The 23024-nt window shown below is 62.2% G+C and overlaps 1 protein-coding gene across 4 annotated transcripts in view; it reads right to left on the bottom strand.

Moving 5' to 3' along the window:
• Cacna1a (calcium voltage-gated channel subunit alpha1 A) overlaps positions 1–23024 on the bottom strand; it is a 181275-nt gene that overhangs the window by 3288 nt on the left and 154963 nt on the right. For 2 of the 4 annotated variants that reach the window (XM_027955221.2, XM_027955222.2), the window contains exons 33-45: positions 17954–18070; positions 17578–17643; positions 17293–17408; positions 15470–15620; positions 14220–14347; positions 12812–12908; positions 9346–9451; positions 4265–4372; positions 4069–4169; positions 2936–3045; positions 2697–2835; positions 2456–2569; positions 560–595 (exon numbers count right to left, since the gene is read on the bottom strand). In XM_027955221.2, coding sequence (XP_027811022.2) covers positions 560–595; positions 2456–2569; positions 2697–2835; positions 2936–3045; positions 4069–4169; positions 4265–4372; positions 9346–9451; positions 12812–12908; positions 14220–14347; positions 15470–15620; positions 17293–17408; positions 17578–17643; positions 17954–18070 — 1389 coding nt within the window. Of the gene's footprint in view, positions 1–559; positions 596–2455; positions 2570–2696; positions 2836–2935; positions 3046–4068; positions 4170–4264; positions 4373–9345; positions 9452–11957; positions 12055–12811; positions 12909–14219; positions 14348–15469; positions 15621–17292; positions 17409–17577; positions 17644–17953; positions 18071–22196; positions 22203–23024 lie in introns of all 4 variants that reach the window. The other 2 variants (XM_071602072.1, XM_027955219.3) reach the window with 2 other exon arrangements.

Here is a 23024-nt window from a genome sequence, read left to right as displayed (position 1 = left end):
GGGATGGCGAGGAGCCAGGTTCCCCCGGCCCAGCTCAGCTCAGCACCTCGCTGGCCGAGGGGCCCCTATCTTCTGGCCCCTTGACTCTGGCGCCAGCTGCCCAGGTCCAGGCTAGGGGCTGCCCTGGCACTCGAGGCCCTGTGGACGCCCATCCTTGGCCTGCACTCGCTGCACCCCTGGGTCAAGCCCTGACCCATGCAGGGCCTGTGGCCAGCGGAAGAGAGCAGCAGGGACATGGCGTGGACCCCACCCTCACGCAGGACCCGCCTGCTTGCTGCTGGACGCCCTGCCCGAGGCGGGGGCTGTGAAGGACTCAGACTGCAGGGCTGGGTCCACGGTGGAGCTGGAGGACGACCCCCAGAGAGAGGGGCCGGCAGGGCTGTGACGAGGGGAGTGGGGGTGGCCCCCACACACAGGACACACACACGAGGAGAGGGCTCCATGGGGGAGGGTGTGGTCTGCAAAGAAAGGTGGGGCCAGGCGGCCAGAGATGGGGAGTGCCCCAGGGGCTGGGGAGGAAGAGGGGCCGAGCCCAGCTGGGGCTGCAGGGCGTACATACACTGAGGTCATTCCCACGTGGCCGGCCCCTTCTCCTCTGTCACAGCCCCACGGGATGGTGCACACAGAAAGAACAGAAAGAAGAAAATAAATATAAAAGGCAGGGAGGAGGGGGTGGAGGGCAGAGCATGGAGAGGTGTGGGGAGGGGGGCAGGTCCTGGTGAGCAGGCCGCTGGCTGTCCCCAGCAGGTACAGAGGAGACAGACACACAGACAGATGGCAGAGGCACGACACCAACAGAGGGGGCGGCTGGGCACAGGCCCCTGCCCATGCAGTGCCCTGGCCCTGGCTCCCGGGGAGGCTCCCAGCTTCCAGGGGGGCCCCAGCTGCCACGCCAGGTCTTCTCTGGGGCCCAGCAGCCACGTCCCCAGTCCAGGAACCCGGCAGCAACATGCAGCACAGGGCCTCGCACCCAGCCTCACAGCCACCAGAGGCCAGGCCCTCTGGCCACCCTGGCCCCGCTAGGCACAGCGCAGCCTGCGCCGGTGCAGACAGCCACAGCACAGCACCGAAGCTCCCCAGCCAGACAAGCCGCCCGCCGCCCGCCGCTCCCGGCCCCGCAGCCGCCAGGGGCGCCGCCCTGCACTCCAGCCGCACTTGGAAAGCCCGCAGGCAGCCCGCCATGCTGCTGGCCTCTGCCCTCTTCAGGACGGCGGTGGGATGGTCCCTCCTGCCTCCCCGCGAGTGGGCTCAGCCGCGGGGCAAATGGCCACGCAGACACACGCAGCAGGCACACGCTGCTCTGCAGCCGCACGGAGACCCGACAGGGACACGCCCGCAGCTGCCCACACCCCCAGCCCTGCCTCCCAGGACCGCCCGACCCAGACCCATAAGTGTGCGTGCCCGGCACACGCCACGCACAAGTGAGTGTGCTGGTGTGCACGCATGTGGGGTGTATGAGATGCGGGTGTGAGGTGTGCATGCAAGGTGCGTGCACGTGAGGTGCGGGTGCATGAGGTGTGTAAGGTGCACGTGCGTGAGGTGTGAGGGTGCGTGAGGTGCACGTGCGTGAGTGGGCGTGTGAGGGGTGGGTGCGTGAGGTGCGCAGGTGTGAGGTGGAGGTGTGGGTACTTGAGGTGCATAAGGTGCGTGTGTGTGAGTTGCGGGTGAGTTGCGTGCGTGAAGGGCGGGTGCGTGAGGTGCGTGTTTGTGGGTGCGCGTGTGAGGGGTGGGTACGTGGGGTGCGCAGGTGTGAAGTGCGGGTGCGTGAGGTATGCAGGTGTTAGGTGTGAGGTGCACGTGCGTGAGGTGCATGTGCGTGAGTTGAGCGTGTTAGTTGCGCGCGTGAAGGGCGGGTGCGTGAAGTGCGCGTGTATGACGTGTGCTTGAGGTGCGGGTGCGTGAGGTGGGCGTGTATGAGGTGTGCGTGTGAGGTGCGTGTGCGTGAGGTGCGTGGAATTTCGAGGTGCGCGTGCTGTTTTGCCCCAGTGCTGGGAGGGAACCCAGGGCGTGTGCGGGGCCAGGCGGCGGCACGCGGGCCACGCCCAGCCCGGTAGTGGCCTGGGCTGGTCGTCGGGGACTAGCCCGCGGCTCCACCCCGCGCTGCACCGCGGCCCTCCCTCAGGTTTTCAGACGGGGTCTGGCTAACTGCCCGGGGGCGGCCTTGAACTTGGATCCTCCCAGCACAGGGCCGGCTCGAGCAGGGCGGTGCCCCCTGGGCCGTGGCTTCCGGAGGGCAGCTCTCCCGGCCGCGGCCCCTCCCTCTCTGTCCCCAGCAGGGCCGAGGAGAACCACTGGCCGCGGCCACCAAGCTCACCCCAGGGCCCTCCCCTTCCTGGCTCCACCAGGGGGGCAGAGGGCCAGGCGCTCAGGGGCTCCCGGTGAGGCCAGCATGGGGGCTGCAGGAGGGGGCCTGCCCGCGGTGCGGTGGCCCCGCTGGGGCGGTGAAAGCCCTCACCTGGTTCTCGGCCGGGAGGCGGGGCATGGAGGCGGCGCGGGCCTGGCCTTCCATGGGGAGGTAGTGCTCGCTGTCCGAGTAGCCATCGGTGCCCATCTCGCGCATCTCCACCGACTGCGGGGCAGAGGGCAGGGCCTGGTTAGCCCCGGGGCCTGACACGGGGCCCCAGGGAAGGCTCGGTGTCTGTGGGGGGTGCCTGCTGCAGGCGCCGGCGACCTGGGACCCGTGGGGGCAGGGGCACCTGAGAGCTGGGCTGACTGTTGGGCAGGTCGGCCGGGGGCCCTCGCTCTGGGCTCCATGTGCCCGTCTTCTGGAACATCTCCTGGGCCCGCTGCGTCACCCAGGACGGACTCTCCTTGATGCCGCCTTCATGAGCCATCCTGTGGGGGACACAGAGGCAGGTGGGCGGGGCACTCAGGGGTTCCGCGTGGGCGCTGGCACCTCACTGCCCCCCCCCACTCTGGCCAGACCCACACTCACAGGCTGACTCCGGGGTCCAGCTGGGTGGAGGGGAGGGCATTCTGGCCCGGTCCCCCCTCCTGTGACGGGGACGGGGGCTCCATGCGCTGGAACATGAGAGGGGTCCGGTTCTGGGGGGGCAGAGAGCAGCATGTGTGCACAGGGCCAGGGACGGGGTGGGGATGAAGGAGGGGAATGGAGGCTCAGGCTGTGGGCAAGGCTGAGCTGAGCAGAGCAGGGGAGGCTTTGGACGGGGTGCTTAGACCCCACCCTGTGACATTCCGGAAGTCCCCCACCACTTTTTGCAGTGTCGGGGATGGAACCCTGGGCCTGGCTGCCCCGGCGCCCAGAAGTCCCTGCTGATCAGTCACTCAGTGATCCACCTGGATCCACTCCCCAGCCGCCCCAGCCCAGGCCTCTGCCTGGCACCGGGCACCTGGAGCAGCCCAGCCCTCCTGGCTCCCCCACCTCAGTGCCCGGAGGGTGTCCATGGGCTAGACCTGGCCCATCTGCTGTGCAGGACCCTTCCAGCTCCCCTCTCAGTTGGGATAAAAGCCAGAGTGTCCCCTCCATCTCTGAGCTCTGCCCTGTGACTCCAGCCCAATGTCCCCCTGGTTCACCGTCCTCTGCCCCTCTACATCCTCCTCGTCCTCCAGCCTCAGCCTTTGCACTGTCTCTTCCCTCTGCCGAGGACTCTGTACCCTGGGTACCGGCCTGCTCCTGCCGTCCTCCCTCCCTGCCTTCCGGTCTCCATGCCCCACCTGCGCGGCTCCAACACCGCTCCCCTCCTCTCCCCTCTTCAGGTCCGCAGGGCGCCATGGCCCTCATTATTTGCCACCATGAGATGTGCTTAGTCACTTGCTGCTGTTGGTGGGTCCCGACCTAGAACGGCTGCTCTCTGAGGGCAGGAATCTGGTCTGTTCTGCTCCCATCTGCAACCCCCCCGATGACCGATGACCCTGAGCACTGGGGACAGCACCCAACACCCAGTGACCTTCAGCAAGTGCTGGTGAAGGGGACGAATCGTCCAGGCCGCATTTCCTTGTGATGGCCCTGCTTGGCAGTGACCTGCCCTAGTTCTGGTTGGTTCCCATGGTAACAAGTCAGCCCCTGTCTTCCAGCTTGGGTGTCCTCAGGACGATGGATGCTGGTACCTGCTCCTCGCGCATGGCCTGCAGCTTCTTGGCCTTGCTTTGCCGGTAATACTCCATGATCATCATGGCTGCGTAGATCTTCCCCACCGTCAGGTCCGTGGCTGGGGGCACAGGAGAGCTCAGGTGCCGCCCGCCCCTCCTGGCTCCCGCCCCCGCTGTGCTGGGAGTCCCGGCCCAGGGTGGGCTCGGCTCTTACATTTGTGAGGTGTGACCAGCAGGTCCAGCGTCTTCTGGGACAGGTTTGGCCAGATGGCCATCATCTCCTTCCGCAGCTCTGCGTCCATCTGCTGCTTGTCGGCCCCACCTGCAGTGTGGGCGCAACAGATGCTGACCGCCTCCCCGGCACTAGCAGCCTCTGGGGCAGCTGCCAAGCCAGCAGCTCCCTAGAGTGTGGCCACAGCCGCTGTGATCCCCATGGAGTCTCTAGTGCCCCAGGCCTGGCCCAGAGGAAGTCCTGGTCCTCGGCAGGGCCAGGGCTGGGGACGGCTTTGTAGGGAGAGTCCAGTGCTGCAAGGGGCTGGGTCAGCTGAGGGCCCAGTCCTGGCTGCCACTGTCACAAGTGCCTGGCTAAGTCGCTAGACTCTCCTCTCTCTGTGCTGGGGATAGAACCCAGCGCCTTCTGCCACTGAGCCACACCCAGCCTCTGCACGTGCACCGTTAGGAACCTCAGTAACTCCATCTGGGAATGGGGTGACAACGGTCCCTAATCTGTCTGGCTGAGGACCAAGGGAGTTAATGTGCGTCCAGCCCTCGGACAGCGTCTCCCCCAGGGTCAGTATTGCAGCTCTATCCTTTGAACGTGGGCCACCCCCTCTCAAGCCCCTGTTGGAACCCAGTTCCTCTCGTGAGGTGTGAGGACTACAGTCCTGGAGGGGCCTCGAGGAGGCCATCAGGATTAAACGGGCCATGAGGGCGCTGTCCCTGGATTGGATCCTGAGGCTTGGAGAGGGAAAGGGCAGACAGCAAAGACACACAGCCACGGGTACTACCCGTCTCTCTCCATGTGATTGGTGCCTGGGACTCTGATAACCAGAAGGACCTCACCAGACGAGGTCCCCTGATGCTGGACCTTCCATACCTTGAGCCAAAATGTTTTGTTTTTTTTAGTGCTGGGATGGAACCCAGGGCCTCACGCAAGCTAGGCAAGGGCTCTACCACTGAGCTGCACCCTGGCTCTAGAAGGGCCTTTTTGCTAACGCGCAGGTGAAACTCAAAGCTCAGATCTATTTTGGAGCAAGGACACTGAAGCCAGGGACAGTTGAACTGCTCCCCCACCCCGCCTCCTCGGACCTGGGCTCGCTCCGGCTCCCGCTGTCGACTCCGCTTGCCGCCACCAGAGGGCGCCGCGAGCACCTGCGTCAGGCCCCACTCGGGCGGAGCGCCCGAATTCTCAGGCCGGGCTCACGGTTCCCTGCCTGCTCTGTCCTCAGCCCCGCGGCTCCTCCTCACTCCCCTTCAGCCGCACCGACCTCCTCACTGCTCCTTAAATGTGCCCGGCATGCTCCTGCCTCAGGCCGTTCCATGATCCTTGTGCGGCGTGCTTTCTGTGCTAGGATAATTTCCTAAGAAAATCTGCGTGGCCCCCTCTCTCCCCTCCTCCTGCAGGGGTCTGCTCAGATCCTCTGCTGAAGAGGCCTAGGGGCCCTCGGTCACCAAGCACCGTCCTCCCACCCATCGCTTTCTATTGACTTCGGCTTTCTCTTTTGACTTAAGTGGTTGTCCCCTATCTCACCGCGAGAGGGCGCGCGCAACCCGTTTTCTCCCCTTTCTTTTTGGACTCAGGGTCTCGCTATGTTGCCCACGCGAGCAACTCACTCCTGGCTCCAGTGATCCTGCTGCCTCAGCCTCCCCGGTGGCTGGGACCACAGGCGTGCAGCACCGCACTCGCGCCTGGCTTCCCTTTCTTTTCTCTCGTGGCCACAGGGTCTAGGGATGTGGAGTTCTGCGGTCCCTGGGGCTGATCCTCGGGTTGGGAGGTGAAGACTATTGGGAATGACCTGGGATCCCTTGGCGCAGGAACCTTTTCTTCTTCCTTTCTCTTTGCAGAGCTGGGGCTTGAACCAGGAATGCTCCTCCACTGGCGCACCCCCGGCCTCCTTTTTTCTTTTAAGACAGGGTCTCGCTAAGGCGCTGAGGCTGGCCTGGAACCTGAGATCCTCCTGCCTCGGCCTCCTGAGCTACTGGAATTACAGGTGGGCACCAGCGTGCCTGCCCTCAGGAGGATTTTAAATGTTCCCAACACAAAGAAATCACAGGCGCTGGGGGCACTGGGTGCTGACTGCCCTGATCTATCCCACGCACACCGCGCCCCGCAGACAGCTGTGATAATTACATGTTAATTTGAAATAAGATGAACGGGGCTGGGCTGAGGCTCAGGGGTAGAGCGCTTGCCTAGCCCGTGCGGGGCCCTGGGCTCCATCCTCAGACCCCATAGAAACCAACAAATAAATAAAGGTATAAAATTATAAAAAGAAATAAACTACAAACATGTTTCCAGTTTCTCTGGGAGAGAAGAAACCATCTGCTATGAGGGGCTGAGCTGTGTCCCCGTCCCCTGCCAAGTTCATATGGTGCAGCCCTCACCACCACCATGGCCACGGCTGGAGCCTCATTGAGGTCAGTGGGGCCCTAGGAGGGCAGCTGGTGTCCTGGACAAAAGGGCCGGGGAGGGTGGCCCCTGGGCGCCAAGGCTAAGGCTGAAGACAATCCTGTGGCCACCCAGCGTGTGGTCCTGGTGGCCTGAGCAGACAAACACCTGCGCTCAGGCCAGAGCAGGGCCTCTGACCTCGCCAGCCATGACGCTGGGCACTGATCCTGGCTGAGGCATCTGGGAGCTGTGGGTGCTGAGCGGGAAGCACCCCCCTGCCCACGTGGAGACCCAGGCTGTGGCGGGCACTGCCAGGTGTCCCTGGGACACAATGCCCTGGCTGGGAACCCTCTGCCCAGTGGCTCTGGGCTGCACTAGGCTGGGAAAAGCATGGTGAGCCCTCTGAGAGGTGGCGGGTTCGTATGCGGCTGCCCTGGGCTTGCTCCTTCTTGGGTACAGAACTAGTGGCACTGGTGATTCCGGGGCAGGAGGTCCCTTGGGAGGTGGGCAGCATCACCCCAGCTGGCCTTGCCTCTGGTGCTGCCTGAGGGGTCTGCCTCCTGTGTCCCCTGCGTGGTCAGCTGGACCTCACCTCATGGCTGCAGGTGCCCCTGTGCTGGGGAACACAGAGCCACCTCTCAGGGTTCGACACACCAGAGGCCACTCCATGCAGAGACAACCAAGAAGGTCCCTGGACACTGGCCAGTGTCCCTGAGGGTGGAACTGCCTCTGCCTCTGTCCTCTGAACCTGGACCCCATCTCCCCTGCTCTTCTCGCCCTAGCGCTTGTCACCCTCTAGCTGTTTACTCTCCTTGGTGGCTCCGGGGGCCCAGGCCTGCGGGCTGCCCCTCCACCAGGTGGCTGGCCAGCTCTTGCCTCAGCTGCAGTGTGTATTGTGCCCCTCTCTCCTCGGTGCCTGGGGACAGGAGGTCGCTCTCCCCTGTGGTATCCCAAATGCCAAGGGCAGGGCTGCGCACACAGCAGGTGCTCAACTAATGCTTTTGCTCAGAGCCACCAACATGGTCACCAGTGCGGGCCCCAGACAGGGTGCCAGGAAGCAGGGCCAGCCGAGGCTCTCCGCTCAGGAGGCCCAGACCCTTGTGGACGGCTGCGGACCCTGTGCTGGGCCAGCCGAGCGCTGCTGCTGGCCCCCGCGGTCTGTGGGAGGAAGGGCGGTGGGGACCTGGCCCTCTGGCTGGCCGGCCACGGTGACCGGGACGAGCCCCGGGCTGGCTCTGGGGCTCGGGCCAGGGCTCTCCCCCTCCTTCCTTCCTCTTTCTTCTTGGTACCAGGGATGGAACCCGGGCGCTCACCACTGAGCCACATCCAGCCCCTGTTGAGACTGCGCTAAGGTGCCAAGGCTGGCCTTGAACTTGGGACCCCGTCTTATCCTCCTAGGCTGCTGAGTCACACTGGGGCCAGGGGGCCCTTCCAAGGACAAGGCAAGGGCGGCCCTGCCTTGGGAATGCCGTGTGCGGGGAAGGACGGTGTGGCCACCGGGTGCTCTGGCCCCTGTTACTGCCCGGCCTGGAGCTCCTGTCCCCCGGAGACCCCACTGCTGCCCATCAGGGTCAGTGCCCTCCAGGGGCTGCCAGGGCTGCGGGTTTACATCTACCCAGGCAGGTGGCGGCTCTGCCCTCTTGGCCTGGGGCAGAGGGAGGCCTAAGTCCCTCAGGAGGAGGCCCCGGGTCCAACATAACACCTAGGTCACAGGGAGGCACGGGGGAATGGCCTTTTCCAGATTCTCCTGGACAGACACAGAGAAGAGAGGGACGGAGGCAGAGGGACAGAGAGGGCTCCCACCTGCCTCCCAGGTGCACAGGGTGGCGACATAATATCTGAGAACCTGCAAAATGAGGGGCTTATCTGTCCCCTGTGGCCTTGGCAGGCAGCAGAGGAAGCTCAGGGCGTCCAGGGAGGGGCGGGGAGTGGGTGCCCCAGGGAACCCCGAAGAGGCCAGCCTCGGTCCTGTGGCCGGGGACTGAAGGCTCCTGGATAAAGTCACAGCCAAGTTCTTCCGGGTCCTTCAGAGCCCAGCCCGGCCTGGCCAAGCCCTGGGCTGCGGCCTCCGAGACCCAAGTGTGGAACTCAGGGCCCTCGGGCACCTGAGAACCGCCTCCTGACACAGGGACGTCCGCAGCCACTGAATCTGGTGGTACTTGACACTCGGAGCTGAATAAGCTGCTTTTCTTTTTGTTTGTGGGGCTGGGGGCCAGACCCAGGGCCCGTGCACCATGGCAGGCGCTCTGCCGCTGAGCTGTCCCCGGCCCAGCTGCTGTTCTTCATAAGGTTCCCGGCCTCATTTCACGACAGTGACAGACGTTGGACTAACTCAGGTTGACCGCCCGGGTCTGTGGTCCCCACAGAGGGAGCCCGTGGAGATGAGGCTGGAGGGGTCCCTGCCTCTGCTCTAGACACCGGGGCTTCTCCTCCTCAGAGGCCAGGTCGGTTGAGGCAGCCCCTGGCTGCGGGGGCTCTGTCCTGCCCCACCCCTGCCTCAGGGCCTTTGCGCCTCCGGAGCCTTCTCCCCAGACTTTTCCCTCAGAACCTTCTTGGGGAGCCCCCCTGTCTACAGGGGTGTCTGGCGGACACACTGAGGGTTTGCGGAAGAGTGCCCGGCGACAAAGGGGTGGCATCTCTGCCCTGTGCCTGCTTCCCCACTCCGGGCGACCAGCTGGCCCTGCCCTTACCCTTGGCTATCTTGATGTCCAGGGCTGTGCGGATCAGAGCCATGAGGGTGGAGTTGAAGTGGACGGTGTTGTCATCCGCGACGGGCAAATCCATCCGCAGGAGCCTCTACAGAGAACCCCGGGGGAGGGCCGTCACTCTTGGGTCCTCCGCTGGGGTCCCCGGCGAGCCACACCCACCCCATTGGGGACCTCCAGGAGAGCTCTGAAGGCCACGGCGGCCCCAGGCCCAGCTCTGAGTTTCCCAGTCTCCTCCGGTGGCCGCAGGGAGGGCACGGGGCTCTCCTGCGCGACCTCGCCCCTCCTCGTCCCGCCGCCCTCCCAGGCCGCCCGGCCTCAGAGCTCTCCTGGATGGCTCCGTCCCCGTCTGACCCCAGAGAGAGCAAAGCCCAGTCCAGCAGCACGTGCAGCAGCCAGCAGAGGGTCCCCGGCCACAGTCGCAGGCACCCGCCCCGCCCCTGTGCGGCTGGACCAGGGCAGCCCGGGTGGGCACAGGTCACATTCCTCTGGGAGGCAGCAGGCAGGCGCCCCCGCGGGTGGGGCAGGCCCCTCGCAGCATGCAGCGAGGTGACACGGAACAGCACAGACAGGCGCATGCAGACGGAATCTCGAGACTCATTCATAGCTCTGTGGAAAGTGTCATCTGGGGGCATGGCCGGACCTGGGCTGTGTGCAGCAGGAGGGAACAGGGGTGGGGCATTCCCAGGCCCAGGGAAGATGATATTCCCTGTGTCCCAGGCAGGGGCTCTGTCCCCTGCTGGGTGGTGACGGAGGGGGTGTCAGGCTGGTGTGCACCAGCCCAGACAGAGGTGGCACAGATAGGGCTTTGGGATTCACCAGGGATTTCTGATACACATCGACAGGAAACAGGGAAAGAGGGTAGGGGACAGGAAACCTGGGGAAGGAACAAGTGGTGTCTGGGGCAGGTCAGGGAGGGAGGTAGTGGTTAAACACAGAGAGGGTGGGGCTGGGATTGTGGCTCAGCGCCAGAGCTCGCCTAGCACGGCTGGGACCCAGGTTTGAGCCTCAGCACCACATAAAAATAAAGGCATTGTGTTGTGTCCATCTACACCTAAAAAGAAAATATTAAAAAAAAAATAAAAGAACACAGAGGGGGGGCTTGGTGTACAGCTGTGCAGGCTATACACTGCACAAAGGGCTCCCCATCTCAGAAATCATGGATTTGCATATTTAATATAATAGTTCCTCTCATTAGCATAAAAGTATCTTGGTCTGATCACATCCGTGGGTTACAATAATTTCCCAGCAGACAAAGTGTTCTGTGGAAAGGGTGCCCTTTTAAGTTTGCACAAAGGTGCCTTGGAGGCTCTGCATAGAGACGAGGAACGAGGGGTCTCCTTCCCCCTCTGCTGTGCCCACACACACCCTGAGAGAGGGACAGGAGAAATGGAGCCGGTGTGGTGGTGCACACCTATAATCCCAGTTGCTCAGAGGCTGAGGCAGGAGGATTGTAAGTTCAAGGCCAGCCCAGATAGGTTAGTGAGACCATCTCAAAACAAGAAGGCCGGGTGTGGCTCAGAGGCAGGGCACTCTGGGTTCCATCCCCAGTGTGGGGTGGGGGAGCTTGAGGGGGACAGGTAGGGCAGCTTGTCCTGGCCTCCACTGAGGAGGGGAGGGAGGCTGGCAGACCAGGTGAGAGGGGTGGGGGCGGGGGCTGCGGGAATCACACAGACAGGAGACACGGGGAAGGTCAGGGTTAGGGTTAGGGTTGCACAGGAAGAGGATGACTGTTCTGGGGGACGGGGTCTTGCAGGTGTATGTCCCTGAGCTTCTCGAGGATGAGTGGGGGGAACAGAGCGTTTGTCCTGGGGTGCCACGGGAGATTCCAGGGGGGGCCTGGGGCCTGGCCCAGCCGCCTGGCGGCAGCCCCTCACACCCTCAGCAAGCATGCACCCCCCGGTCGGCCACGGCGCCTGCCCGCCCCAGGCCCCGCCAAGGCAGCGTGCATGGCCTGCGTCAGTGTGCCACCGTCCAGGGGTCCAGCTGCGGCCCGCCTGCCCACTCTGGAACAACGGAGAGGCCGGTTGGGGTGTCTTTGGGGGATGGGTGGCGTGGGATGGGGGCGGGGGAGGCACCTCCAGGGGAGGGGGAGCTCTTGGGAGCATTGGATCCCCAAGGCCTGAGTCAGAGATCAGCTTCAGGTGTGTGCGTGGAAGGTCCCCGGGGCCTGGGGACTCAGGTGGCACAGAAGATGGGCCGGGGCCTAGCCTTCTCTCCTGCAGGGTGCCTGTCCTGTCCTGGGTGCAGGGGCTGCTCTGGGGCGCAGAGATGCCACTGTGAGTCCCTGGAAGCAGGTTGTGTCCAATTTGGTTCCCCAGGGACCGAGTGGCCGCCAGGGGACCTGGGTGTCCCCCCCCTCCCTCCAGCATGTCGGCCATAATGGAGTCTCAGAGCACGTAGACACTCATCAGAAAGGACAACACTGTGCTGCTTAGAGTAGAGGGACGGCAGGAGCCAGTTGCTCAAGGAGAAGAGAAAAAAGAAAAAACAAGAAGAAGAAAAGAGGGGGGTGGAAGAAGGCTCGGCCGGGCGTTTCTGTCGCGCACTGAAAAATCCCCAGTGCCTGGACGCCGTGGTCGGCACAGGTAGACTACCTTGTAGGCCACTCTGGCCGGACACTTCTTCCCCAGACCCAGGGGCGGAGACATGTGTCTCAGCATCTGATACATGTCCGGGTAAGGCATGCGGCCCCTGGCAGCACAGAACAGAAAACGAGGGACAGAACCAAGGGAGGGGGCGGAGGAGGGGGGAACGGAGGAAAAACCAAAACCAAAACCAAAAAAAAAAAAAAAAAAACAAACCACACGGAGCCGAAAAAATAGAGAAAGATGCAGAGAAACGATAAAATAGAGATTTCAAACAAATGGAAAAGAGGAGGAAAAAAATGGAAGAAAAGGTGATTAAAAATGAGTATTTCACTGCTCACGAGCAGGGGAGAGTCGGGCTCGACCTGGGTTGGAGCTGGGACGTGGCGGGTGCGGAGGGGGGTCTCCTGGCGGGCAGCCGGGAGCTGAGCCTCGCTCGCGGGGTCTTTTTGAAAGAGGGGCGACACTCTCTGGTTTGGCTGAGGCTGGTCTCTGAGGGGGCCGAGGGGGAGGGGGCCAGGTGGGGAGGGGGCTGGGGCTCTGGGAGTGGGGTACAGGGGAGAGTGGAGCGTGGGGCAGTGCAGAGTCACACCCCACCCCGAGGTGGAGCTGATCTGGGGTGGCGTGGAGACCCCGGGATGGGCGGCCAGCTAAGAGCAAGCAGAGATGGCCGAGGGAACACAGGAGTGTGCGTCCATGCTTCATCGACCACATGGCCGCATTCTGTCGCCTACGCGTCTTCTAGTTCAATGCAAGAGAGAGATGGCTCTGTGTTTAGAGATATATATATATGAAATATATATATTGGAGACCCCAAGCCACGCTCATTCCAGGATGCTAGCAGGTTTTAGTGGAAGTCAAACCTTGCAAGCAACCCTATGAGGACATTTCTTGCCTAGGCCGAGAGGGGGGGAGATTACGCGCAATAAACTGTACATGTCCTTATAATGGATGCGACCGCTGCAAGGGAAGACAGGGTTAGTGAGCGCCGCCCAGGCTGCCTCCGCGCCCGCCCCCAGCCCGCGGCGGGGCTGGGACAGCAGGGCTGGACCTCCTGGTCTCAGGGACTGCTGCAGGCTTGGGAGAGGAGAGGTCTCTGGGGACATTCGGACACTGGGCCCCGGGCGGGTCTGGTGGCTGTGCTGGGGGTCCTAGACCCGCACCTTCCCCCAGGCCCTCGGCTTCTTGCCTCCGGGCACAATCTATGTGGGCTACACTGAGGGGGCTGGTGACAGAGAGGAGGGGGACAGCGACGGACCTAAAATCGAAAGAGGAAGAGTTAGGAACCCGCGGCACCTCTGGCCTCGGGGAGGGCTTGTCTGGGCTGCAGGGCTAGAGAGACCCATCCTCCCGCCCCCTCCCTGAGGCCTCCCTGCCAGGGCGGTGGCCAGAGGACAGGAGGACTCGGCCACCGAGGCCCCCCCAGTAATGCTCTTTCAGGTGCCGAGACCAGCCCCACCTAGAGTCCCCATGGCTGGGGGCTCCAGGCCGCTCCAGGGGCCTCTGAGTGTCTGCAAGGGCCTGGTGTCGAGCGCACTCAGAGCCCACCCAGGTACGGGGGAGCTGAGCTGGGACTCCACAGCCCACAGTGGCCTCTGGTCTCCAGAGATGGACGCTCTTTCTTCAAGGTCATGGAGAGGCCAGGGCCCACCGCCCCCGGCCGCTCTAGTGGTTTTGTTTTAATGGTTACTGGGGATTGATCTCAGGGTCACATGACCACTGAGCCATGTCCCCAGCCCAATTTTGTCTTTTATTTAGAGACAGGGTCTCCCTGAATTGCTTAGCACCTTGCTTTTGCTGAGGCTGGCTGTGAACTCGTGATCCTCCCGCCTCAGCCTCCGGAGCCGCTGGGTGACAGGCGTGCGTCACCGCAGCCAGCTCGTTCCAGGTTTTGAAGGGGTTCCGGGGCTCCCATCTTATACCAGATCTCGGCTGCCCAGCTGGGCCAGCCTCTCCCCTACGCCCCAGTGGAGTCCACTGGAGGCTTCAGCTCCTCCCAGGGCCTGCTGCGCTAACCCTTCAGGGCGCGGCAGGGCTCCCTCATACTCCGGGTGACCCTCCCCTCTCTTCCTGGGGGACTGGGCTTTGGCAGGGGTGAGACCCTGAGCACTTAGGCTGCGGCGCTCAGGGTCCCGGTTCTCCTTGTCTCCTCTGGACCGACGCAGGTGGGGTCCCTGCCAGAGCCTGGGACCAACGCCCAGGACCCGCCTGCCCATGTCCCAGCTCCGGCAGGAGGCCCCAGTGTGGCCGGAGGACCCAGGCACTCCTTACCAAGCGGCAGGGTCGTACTCGGCCCAGACACGCACGTATTCGTCCAGGTGGTGGGGGCCCAGGATGGAGGAGTCTCGGGTGAGGTACTCAAAGTTGTCCATGATGACGGCGACGAAGAGGTTCAGCATCTGTGGGGCCCCGGGGGAGAGGGGAGTAGGAGGGAGAGAGCTGGGGTGGCTGGCGGACGCACCCCACTGAACTCACGCAGAGGCCCGGGGACAGAGAGCGGCAGTGGACCCCGAGGAGACACTCGCTGACCCAAGGAGGACCAGCGAGGGTGAGCTGGGGTGCAGACGGGGAGGGAGAAGGGCAGATGGAGACCGAGAGAGACAAAGATGGATGGTGGGGGGGGGCTGGGAAATGGGTCACACCAAGGGGACCGCCGCTTGGGAGGACCCCAGATCCTCCCCCACCTGGGTCTCCAATGGAGGGGATCCTGGCCTTCCCCAGGGAATGGCAGCAATGTCTGGTGACGCTTTTGGCTGTCACTATATTGCGGGGACGGACAGGGCTATCAGTTGGATCTGGAATGTTCCCCAATGCTCAACCTAGTGTTCGGAGGTGGGGCTTGGGAAGTGACTAGGTCACATGGGCTGGGACCTCATCAGCACTGACCCACTGACAGGGTCATAACTGAAGGTGTTGGAGGTGGTGGAAACAGGAAGTGGGGCCTCGCTGGGGGCACGCCCTGGAAGGTCTATTGGGTCTTTGGCTCTTTCTCCGTCTCCCTCTGCTTCCTGCTCCCCACCCCCCAGGCCCATGCCAGTGGCTCCAGTGCCCATGGACCCACACGGCTGAGGCCCTGAGCCAGGAGAAGGCTCCTTCCTTCAAGCTGATTTTCTTACACATTTTTTTTTTTTGGTACCTGGGATTGAACTCCGGGGGCCCTCGACCACAGAGCCCCATCCCCAGCCCTATTTTGTATTTAATTTAGAGACAGGGGCTCACTGAGCTGCTGAGGCTGGCTTTGAACTCGCCATCCTCCTGCCTCAGCCTCCTGAGCTGCTGGGATTACACTGTGCCTGACTTTCCCTGGGCTGACATGGTCATCTAGTGCCGGGGGCAACCAGAGGGTGCAAGTTGGGGTGCCCCCAAGCTCAGCGGGATCCACACTGGGAAACTTGGGTTCACTGAGCCCCAGGCCGGCTGGGAGCAGCCCTGAAGGAGCAGATCGATCTCATCCTAGAGAAATCTGGTCCTGAGCCACAGAGGGGTCCAGGCCCGCCCGGCCTCCCCGCCCGCAGACTCACCAGAAAGGAGCAGAGGAAGATGAAGGAAACGAAGTAAAAATAAGCGAACTCGTTGCCACAGTCGGCTGTCAGGATGCCGGAGTTCTTGTCACATGGCTTCCCACTGAGGCAGGAGAGCATGATGTTGTGCCAGGCTTCCCCGGTGGCACTCCTGAGGACAGGGAGGGGCATCAGGGGCCTGGGCACCCGGCTCTGGCTGGAGGCCAAGGCCTCTTGGGAAGGGGCGCGTGTGGGTCAAACACCGGGCTCTGGAGCTGGGTGGGCCGATCTGAGCCCCAGGTGCACTGCTTCCCCTCCCTAGGACATCGGGTGGGACATTGTCCTCCTCGGCTGAGCTTTAAAGCCCACGGGGACTTTTGAAAATGCTGGTGCTGGGTGGGGAGCTCCTCAAGGGCAGAGGGCTCGCTCACACACGAGGCTGGGTTCCGCCCCCAGGACGGGGCAAACTGAGGCCCACGCTCCACCCGACAGGCTGGACCCGGCCGGACTGGGCACAGGGACATGTGCATAACCTAAAAGCTCTCCTCCCTCCAGGTGACTCTCCTGAGTCTTTTCTCCCTGGGTCATTGTGCTCCCGGGTGTGCTGGCCCCTCACTGTCCTCAAACGTGCCAGCCGTGTCCTGGCCACAGGGTCCCTGTGCCAGCTGTCCCCTCTGCCTGGCCACCCTTCCTGACATCCACATGGCTCCCTCCTCACCTTTGTCCCTCTAACGTCACACCTGTCTGGAGGCCCTCCATCCCCTTCTTTTTGTTGTTAGATGAACCTTTTTTTTTTTTTATTGCGGCAAAATTCTTAAATAGACCATTTTAACCACTTTGAAACACACAACTCAGTGGCACCAACTGCTGTCACACCGTTAGTGACTGTCAGCACCGCCCACCCCAGAACTTTCTCACCCTCCCCAGTTCTGTACCCTGTAAGTAGTAACTCCCTGCTCTCCGCCCCCAGCCCCGCACCCACTGTTCCGCTTTCCCACTCTGAATTCACCTGTTCTAGGCTCCTCCTACAAGGGGCATCAGACACTATTTCTTTCTGTGTCCCCTTTCCTCCTCCTTTTTTTCTTTGTGTGTGTGTGGTATTGGGGATTGAACCCAGGGGTGTTCTACCACTGAGCTACTCACATTCCCAGCCCTTTTTTATTTTGAGACAGGGTCTCACTAAGTTGCCCAGCTGGCCTCGAACTTATGATCCTCCTACTTCAGCCTCCCAAGTAACTGGGCTTACCACACCCCAATCCCCATGCCCTCCCGATCTAAAATTTTATCTCCATCTAGGATCTCCTATAATTGCTTTACCAATTATGTGTCTTCCTCATGGGAAAATTAACTTTCAAAGGGAAGAAAGTGTTTTCCCTCTCCCTCTGCTGTATCCCGGGGTGTGGCAGTGCCTGGAACACAGTAGCTGCTCAATAAACCTCCGCTCGGCGAATGCAGGACGTGCTGCCAGGCTTCACCAAAGGATCAACCTCAACAGCCCTAAGCCTCAATTTCCTCAAGTGTCGGATGGGGTGTTCGAGCGTCCCCACCTCAGGAAGCAGTCAGGGGGATTCAACGAGTTGAAGCCTGAAGAAGGCCTTCAGCAACTGCCCTGCCATGGACCCTTGCGCCCCGCACGCCCGTACCAAACCTCCCCAGAAGGGGAGTGGGAGAGTGGGACACCTAAGAGATTAGCACATGTTCCCTACCGGAAGGGATGGAGGTGGCACTCCTCACCGGAAGAGAAGAGTGAGAACCCGCCACACACACACACACACACACACACACACACACACACACACACGCCTCCCCACCCCGTGGAAGGGTGAAGCCACGCCCCCTCTCACCGGAAGAGAAGCATGAGCGCCTGGAAGAAGGTCCGGAAGTTGTTGTGCTCAGTGATTTGGAACTCGTCCTCATCACTGTCCTCGTCCTCCACGTCGATGCCGATGTTGCCAAACACCTGCGGAATGGGAGGGTGACCACCAGGGCCAGCCCTGCCGCCCCGCAGCCCGTGGCTTCAGGGAAGCCAGCTCCATCTCTTTGCCACCCAATTTGGGCTCCACTGGGCCGCTCCTGCCTGGGGGCGGCTGCCCCTCTGGGTGGCCCGACACCTTGGAGCGCGCGCTCACCTGCATCCCGATGATGGCGTAGATGAAGAAGAGCATGGCAATCAGCAGGCACACATAGGGCAGGGCCTGCGGGAGGGAAGGCAGTGAGGGGTGCTGGGCCCCTCGGCCCACCATTTCCTTCCCTTGTCCCAGCGCGCCCCCCACTGGTCGGGGGGCCACATGCGCGCGAGTCCCGCCAGCGCTGGTCACTGGGGCTCTGTGATGAGGCCTTCAGAGCTCTGAAGACACCCCAGGGGCAGGAAGTTAGATAGGAGCCCGAAGGCGGCATCCCACGATGGCTCCTGCACAGAGTCACGTCCAGTTTGATTCCTCTGGAGCACAGGAGTCCGCGCTTCTGAGCCCTGGGCCAGGGCCAGGGGCAGGGGCAGGGGCTCACCTTGAAGGACTGCACGAAGGTCCAGAGAAGAATGCGGATGGTGTAACCCTGACGGAGGAGTTTGATGAGCCGGGCAGCCCGGAAGAGGCGGAGAAAACTCAGGTTGATGAAGTTATTCTGGGGAGATGGAGGGAGAGGGGTGACCATCCACCCACCCCAGGAGCTCAGAGCTGTCACCACTCACAGAGGCCCCTACATGAAGCCAACCAACAGGAAAAAAGCAAGCCAGACCCCAAATAAGGAGGGAGAGGAGAGAAAGCACTATTAATGCAATGGTGCAGAGGGAAAACTCGAAAAAAGGAAGGAAGTCAGGGGCAGAGGGTGGGAAGAAGGAAAGGCATCAACTCAAAAGCATCCGCCCTCCCTGCCAGCCCCACCCGCAGTGGGGAAAAGGAAAGAAAAGGGGGAAGGAGGAGAAGGGAACGGGGTGGGAAAGAAATAACAAAAGATCAAGGAAAAGAAAATATATCCGAATCATCCAATCAGGAAAAAAATCGAGATGGTTTTTATTTCTCCCAACAACCAAATGCACTGAGACGATAGGACACAAGCGGGTCAAGTTGCGGAACCCATCACACGTGTACGATGCACAAACACCGGGGCGGGGGGCGGGGTGGGGGTCGCCAGCACGCTCAGGCCTGGAGGACATGTGCGGGTTCCGAGGGCATGTTACGCTCCGAGCCAGAAATGCATCTGTCACGGGACTCACCGGGCACCCTGCCCTGCCCTGCCCTGCCGAGCTGCCCACCCGCTCCTGCCCGCCCTGACCTCACCCCACGGCCAAGAGGAGCAGCGGCTGGAGCCAATGGGGAGAAGCAGAAGAGCATCTTTCCTTACCCCCTTGGCGAGCGGGAATGGGGAGGACGGGAGGGAGCTGGGGCTGTTCGGCTGCAGGGTGAGTCCTCGCTGCCCGCTGAGTCGGAGAAGATGCATTTGGGGCCCTTTTCCCCCCTCTCAGGGATGGCTTCTCAGCTTCTGGGGCTGGGTGGAGTGTCACGGGACCAGGCCTGCGGGAAGCAGGAACGACTCAGCTCCCAGGGGGCGGGTGAGCTCCGAATTAACCCCCAGCCCACCAAGGGGCAGGTGCAGGGGGCCGGGAGGTGGGGCCGTCCCTGCCCCCAGGACCTCCCTGGGTGGACTCTGATTTGCTCAAAAAAGCTTGTCTGGTCACTGCCTCTGTGTCCTCCCACCCAAGCTAAAAGTGGAGCAGGAGGCTGGCGGGAATGGTGGTCACAACTCGTGGGTGTTTACATGACCGTCCTGAGGCTTCAGGGGACCCCGGCTGGGCGGCTAGAGATCACAAGTGGACCTGTTTGGCCAGTGAAGCTGATTTGTTGGGCCTGAGTAGCGTCTTTTTATTTGATTATGAAAAATAGTTGACATCGTTTAAAAATAGGATTTGGTCACCCGTCTGGTTTGGGGCAGGCCTGGGCCCCTATGGCTGCCCTGGAGGCTGGCCACACGCCCTGCAGCTTTGCAGTGGTGCCGGCTTTCCTGGCTCATGGCCTCTGAGTGATCCCTGCCCCGGGCAGACATGGAAACCTCCCATCGCCGGCTAGGACTTGGTGGGTGGGGGGCGGAGGGGTAGTGGGTCTCCTGCTAAGGGGACCCCACCTGGAGTCTGGCCTAAGGGATTCGTGGGAGCCGCGATTCAGGCCCCATGGCAAGGCTTAGCACTGCTGAGCCCTCACCCCGCGAATGGCACAGGTCGACCCATAAGGGGAGCCCTGGTATTTCAGCAACCCTCCGGGTTTCAAGCACGTGCGAATTTGGGCAATGATTACATGGACATTGTACTTGGTGCTTCTGGGGCACAGGGTTGTGGGGGACTCCCGCTATGGGGCCTGTGTCTGTCAGTAGCTCAGGCCTGGGAGTGGAATTTCCGAGGTTGGCAAGAGGCCTCTCGGTTGGCTGGGGAGTCAGATTTCTATGGGATGCAGCAGCTGGCCCTTAGGCCTGGTGGCCGAAGGGGCTGGGCCCTACCTGACCACACTGGGCCTGTCAGTGAGAACACCCAAGTTCTCACCAGAGCCCCACCCCAGCTTGGTTCAGAGATCACCCTCCGTGCCCCTGACCTGACCCCAGCCCTGCCTGGCCACCCAGCTCCACCTGGGGACGGGGCCAACAGCCCAGGTGTCCCCAGCCCCCTCCCGTACACCCCCAGAGTACAAGCCATCCCTTCCATGGGGCGGATCATAACATGTGGACTCGGGAGCATGCAGAGGCAGGCAGGCCCTGGAAGCAGCCTCGGGGCTCAGGGTGGAGCCTGCCACCAGGCGGAAGCAGCGGGATCTGGCAGGGAGACGTGCAGACAGCATGCTGCCCCTGGGGAGCCGAGGGAGGAGACACAAGGGAGGTGGGGTGGGGACCGGAGGGGTTTGGTGGGGCGAGGGTCCCGGCAGCCCTCGTCCACCCGTCTCTTCCTGCACCACGTCCTCTGAGTGCCCACGGAGCCTCCAGAGCTCCCTCCTAGCTTGCCCCAGACCCTGCCCTGCCACTGGCCACAGGCCCTGGGGGCATGGAGTCCTTCTCTTTGTGGTCCTCTCTCCAGTGAGGGCTCAGAGCCTGGTGTCCCTCGAGCATGCAGAAGGACATGGGAACCGTCTGCCCAAGGGATGCACAGAAATTCTGCCCCCTGCAGACCCCTCCTCCTGCCCAGACCTCAGCCCAAAGCTCCAGACGCCCCGCTGCCTGCCTCCCGGGTCCTGCGGGGACCTCAAACTCACCACGCCCACTCCTCCTCCTCCCAGGGCCAGCTCCCTCCTGCCCAGTCCAGCCCCATGCTCTGAGCCAGTCTCCTCCAGTTCCCTGCTGCCTCCACTGCCACCTGTCACCTCTTGCTGGGACCTGGTGCCCACCTCCAGCCCAGCCTCATCTCATTGTAGCCAGGCGCTCTCATCTCAAGCATTTCAAATCACATCATCGCTTCAATCTTTCCAGGCCTTTCCTGGTGCTTAAGATAAGATTCCATAGCAGTGTCCCCTGGCAGGGCCCCTCACCTCCTCAGCTCTCCAACAGCTTTCCTCTGCCGCTTTGCTCCAGCCACACCCCCTCACCTGCTTTCTCCCCTGCCCCAGGGCCTTTTCACCCACCGTCCTGGGGCCTGGAATGCCCTTTTCTCCCCTCTCTACCTTGTTCATGCTGCTCAGCCTTCAGCTTGCAGAGAAGCTACGATTTCAAGTGGAGGTCAAGGGTTACTGGACCAATACCTGCCACCCCCACCTCACTCAGGCAAGGGGCAGAGACGGTGGCTGGCTCTGCCCACCTTGCAGTTGGTGATCACTCCCTGTTCGGTGGAGGAGTGCGCTGTCCGCAGGGAGGGATCCAGTGCAAAATGCCACCAGTGAGGCCCTTCAGGGGCTCCTGGGTGATGATGGGCAGAAGGGCAGAGGTGGGAGGGGAAGGGGCGGAGTCAGAGGGAGAGATGAAGGAGGTGTGTGCTGGGTGGGGTGCGGCCCTTCAGGGTGGGTGGAAGTAATATAGGAGAGGGACTGCGTGTGTGTGCGTGCAAGAGGTAAAGCCATAGAGAGAGACGAGAGGTAGAGTGTGAATTAGAGGCCATACCTGCGTCAGGTGTGCGCTGGCTGAGCACTTACTGGGTGTGGGTGCAGCGTGCGCACCTGCCTATCAGGGCTGCAGGGAGAGCCACCAGACCCGAGTCTGTCCACTCTGGGTTCCTCTGTCCCTAAATTTTTGCTTGCATGCCGCCTCGCCCTGAGGCCTCCCCTGCAGGCCTGGGAGCATCTCTATTGATGGAGGCCGGGGAGCAGTGGGCTTGCAAGGGGTTGAGGCTGGAGGCCAGAGGGGAGAGAGTGGAAGAGATTCAGGGGCGGCAGGAGGTGGGCAGTGGGTTTGGGCTTCCCGAGCTGAACCGGGCGGCAGTGTGGGGAGGTGGCTGGTCATGGTGGGCCTGGGGGCTGCGTGTGGGTGATGCTGGCGGGCCGGCCCTTGGGTACCGGATGGAACACTGGGCAAGGCACAGTCCTTTTTTCTGCAAATGATGAAAACCCACCCAAATGGAAACCCTCCATCCAGAACCTGCTAGGAACACCCAGAGCGGGAGGGAGAGCCTCGGGCGGGAGGGGCGGGAGGGGAGGGTGGGTGGGGCGGGGAGACGGACAGACGGGAGCGGGAGGGAGGGGAATCAGGCACCCCAGGAAGCCAGGGCAGGCCATGCGTGCGGATGCGAGATGCTTCACAGTTAATGTAAGGCATTTAGACTTCAGAAAGAAGTAACACCAACCGGATTCTAGATGCGGATGTTGAAGATGGAGGGGGGCGGGCGGGCGGGGACGGTTGGGGGCGGAGTTCAGCGTTTTTTAGGTTGATTTGTAACCAGTGCCAAAAAACCAATGGGTTTCGGTTCCGGGCGGGGAGTGGGGGTGGTGGTGGCGGTGGGTTGGGAGATAAGTCATTGGTGTATGAACACACAGACCACGTCATGGATGAACAAATGAATTTCATAGTGCATTTTGATTGGATGAGTTTTTCAGACGGCGTTGTGCCAATATACAGTTTAAACAGCAGGCATGGAAAGAGACAAGACAAGAAACAGTCATTATCCACCGCGCAGCGCCGACCCGTCCCCAGGCCGCTCGGCACCCTCCCCCACCTGCCCTCCCGGGGTCTGGCTCCCCCCGCCGCCGCAGCGTGGCTGGGCTCTGGCCTCAGACCTGGTGCCTTACCTGGGAGGCAGAGGGGGGCCCTGAGACCTAACAGCTGGGACCTGGTCATGCCCGAGGGCCCAGACACCCCCTGCTGCCTACCCCTCAGGATATGACCATGCAGGGCTGGCTACCACACTGCCCAGGTACCCACGGCCACAATAGCAATAACAATAATAGTAACCACCGTTAGGAAGGGTTTGTTTCCTGGGAGACTCTGTGCCAAGCATTTCACGTGGAGCGTCCTCATCTGTAAAAACGCTGCGGCTCCCCCTAGAACACCCGTCCTCTGGGAGCAGGTGCTCCGGGCGCTGCTCTGTTTTGTTTTGCACCCCAGTTCCCCTTGCAGCATCATAACCATGCCTAGCACACAGTAGGCACTCAATGTGTGCATGAATGGGAGTCAT

This window comes from Marmota flaviventris, chromosome 1, assembly GCF_047511675.1.
Source record: "Marmota flaviventris isolate mMarFla1 chromosome 1, mMarFla1.hap1, whole genome shotgun sequence".
Classification (NCBI taxonomy): domain Eukaryota; kingdom Metazoa; phylum Chordata; class Mammalia; order Rodentia; family Sciuridae; genus Marmota; species Marmota flaviventris.
Note: the sequence above shows the minus strand (reverse complement) of the source record. Positions and strands in the feature narration are given on the sequence as shown.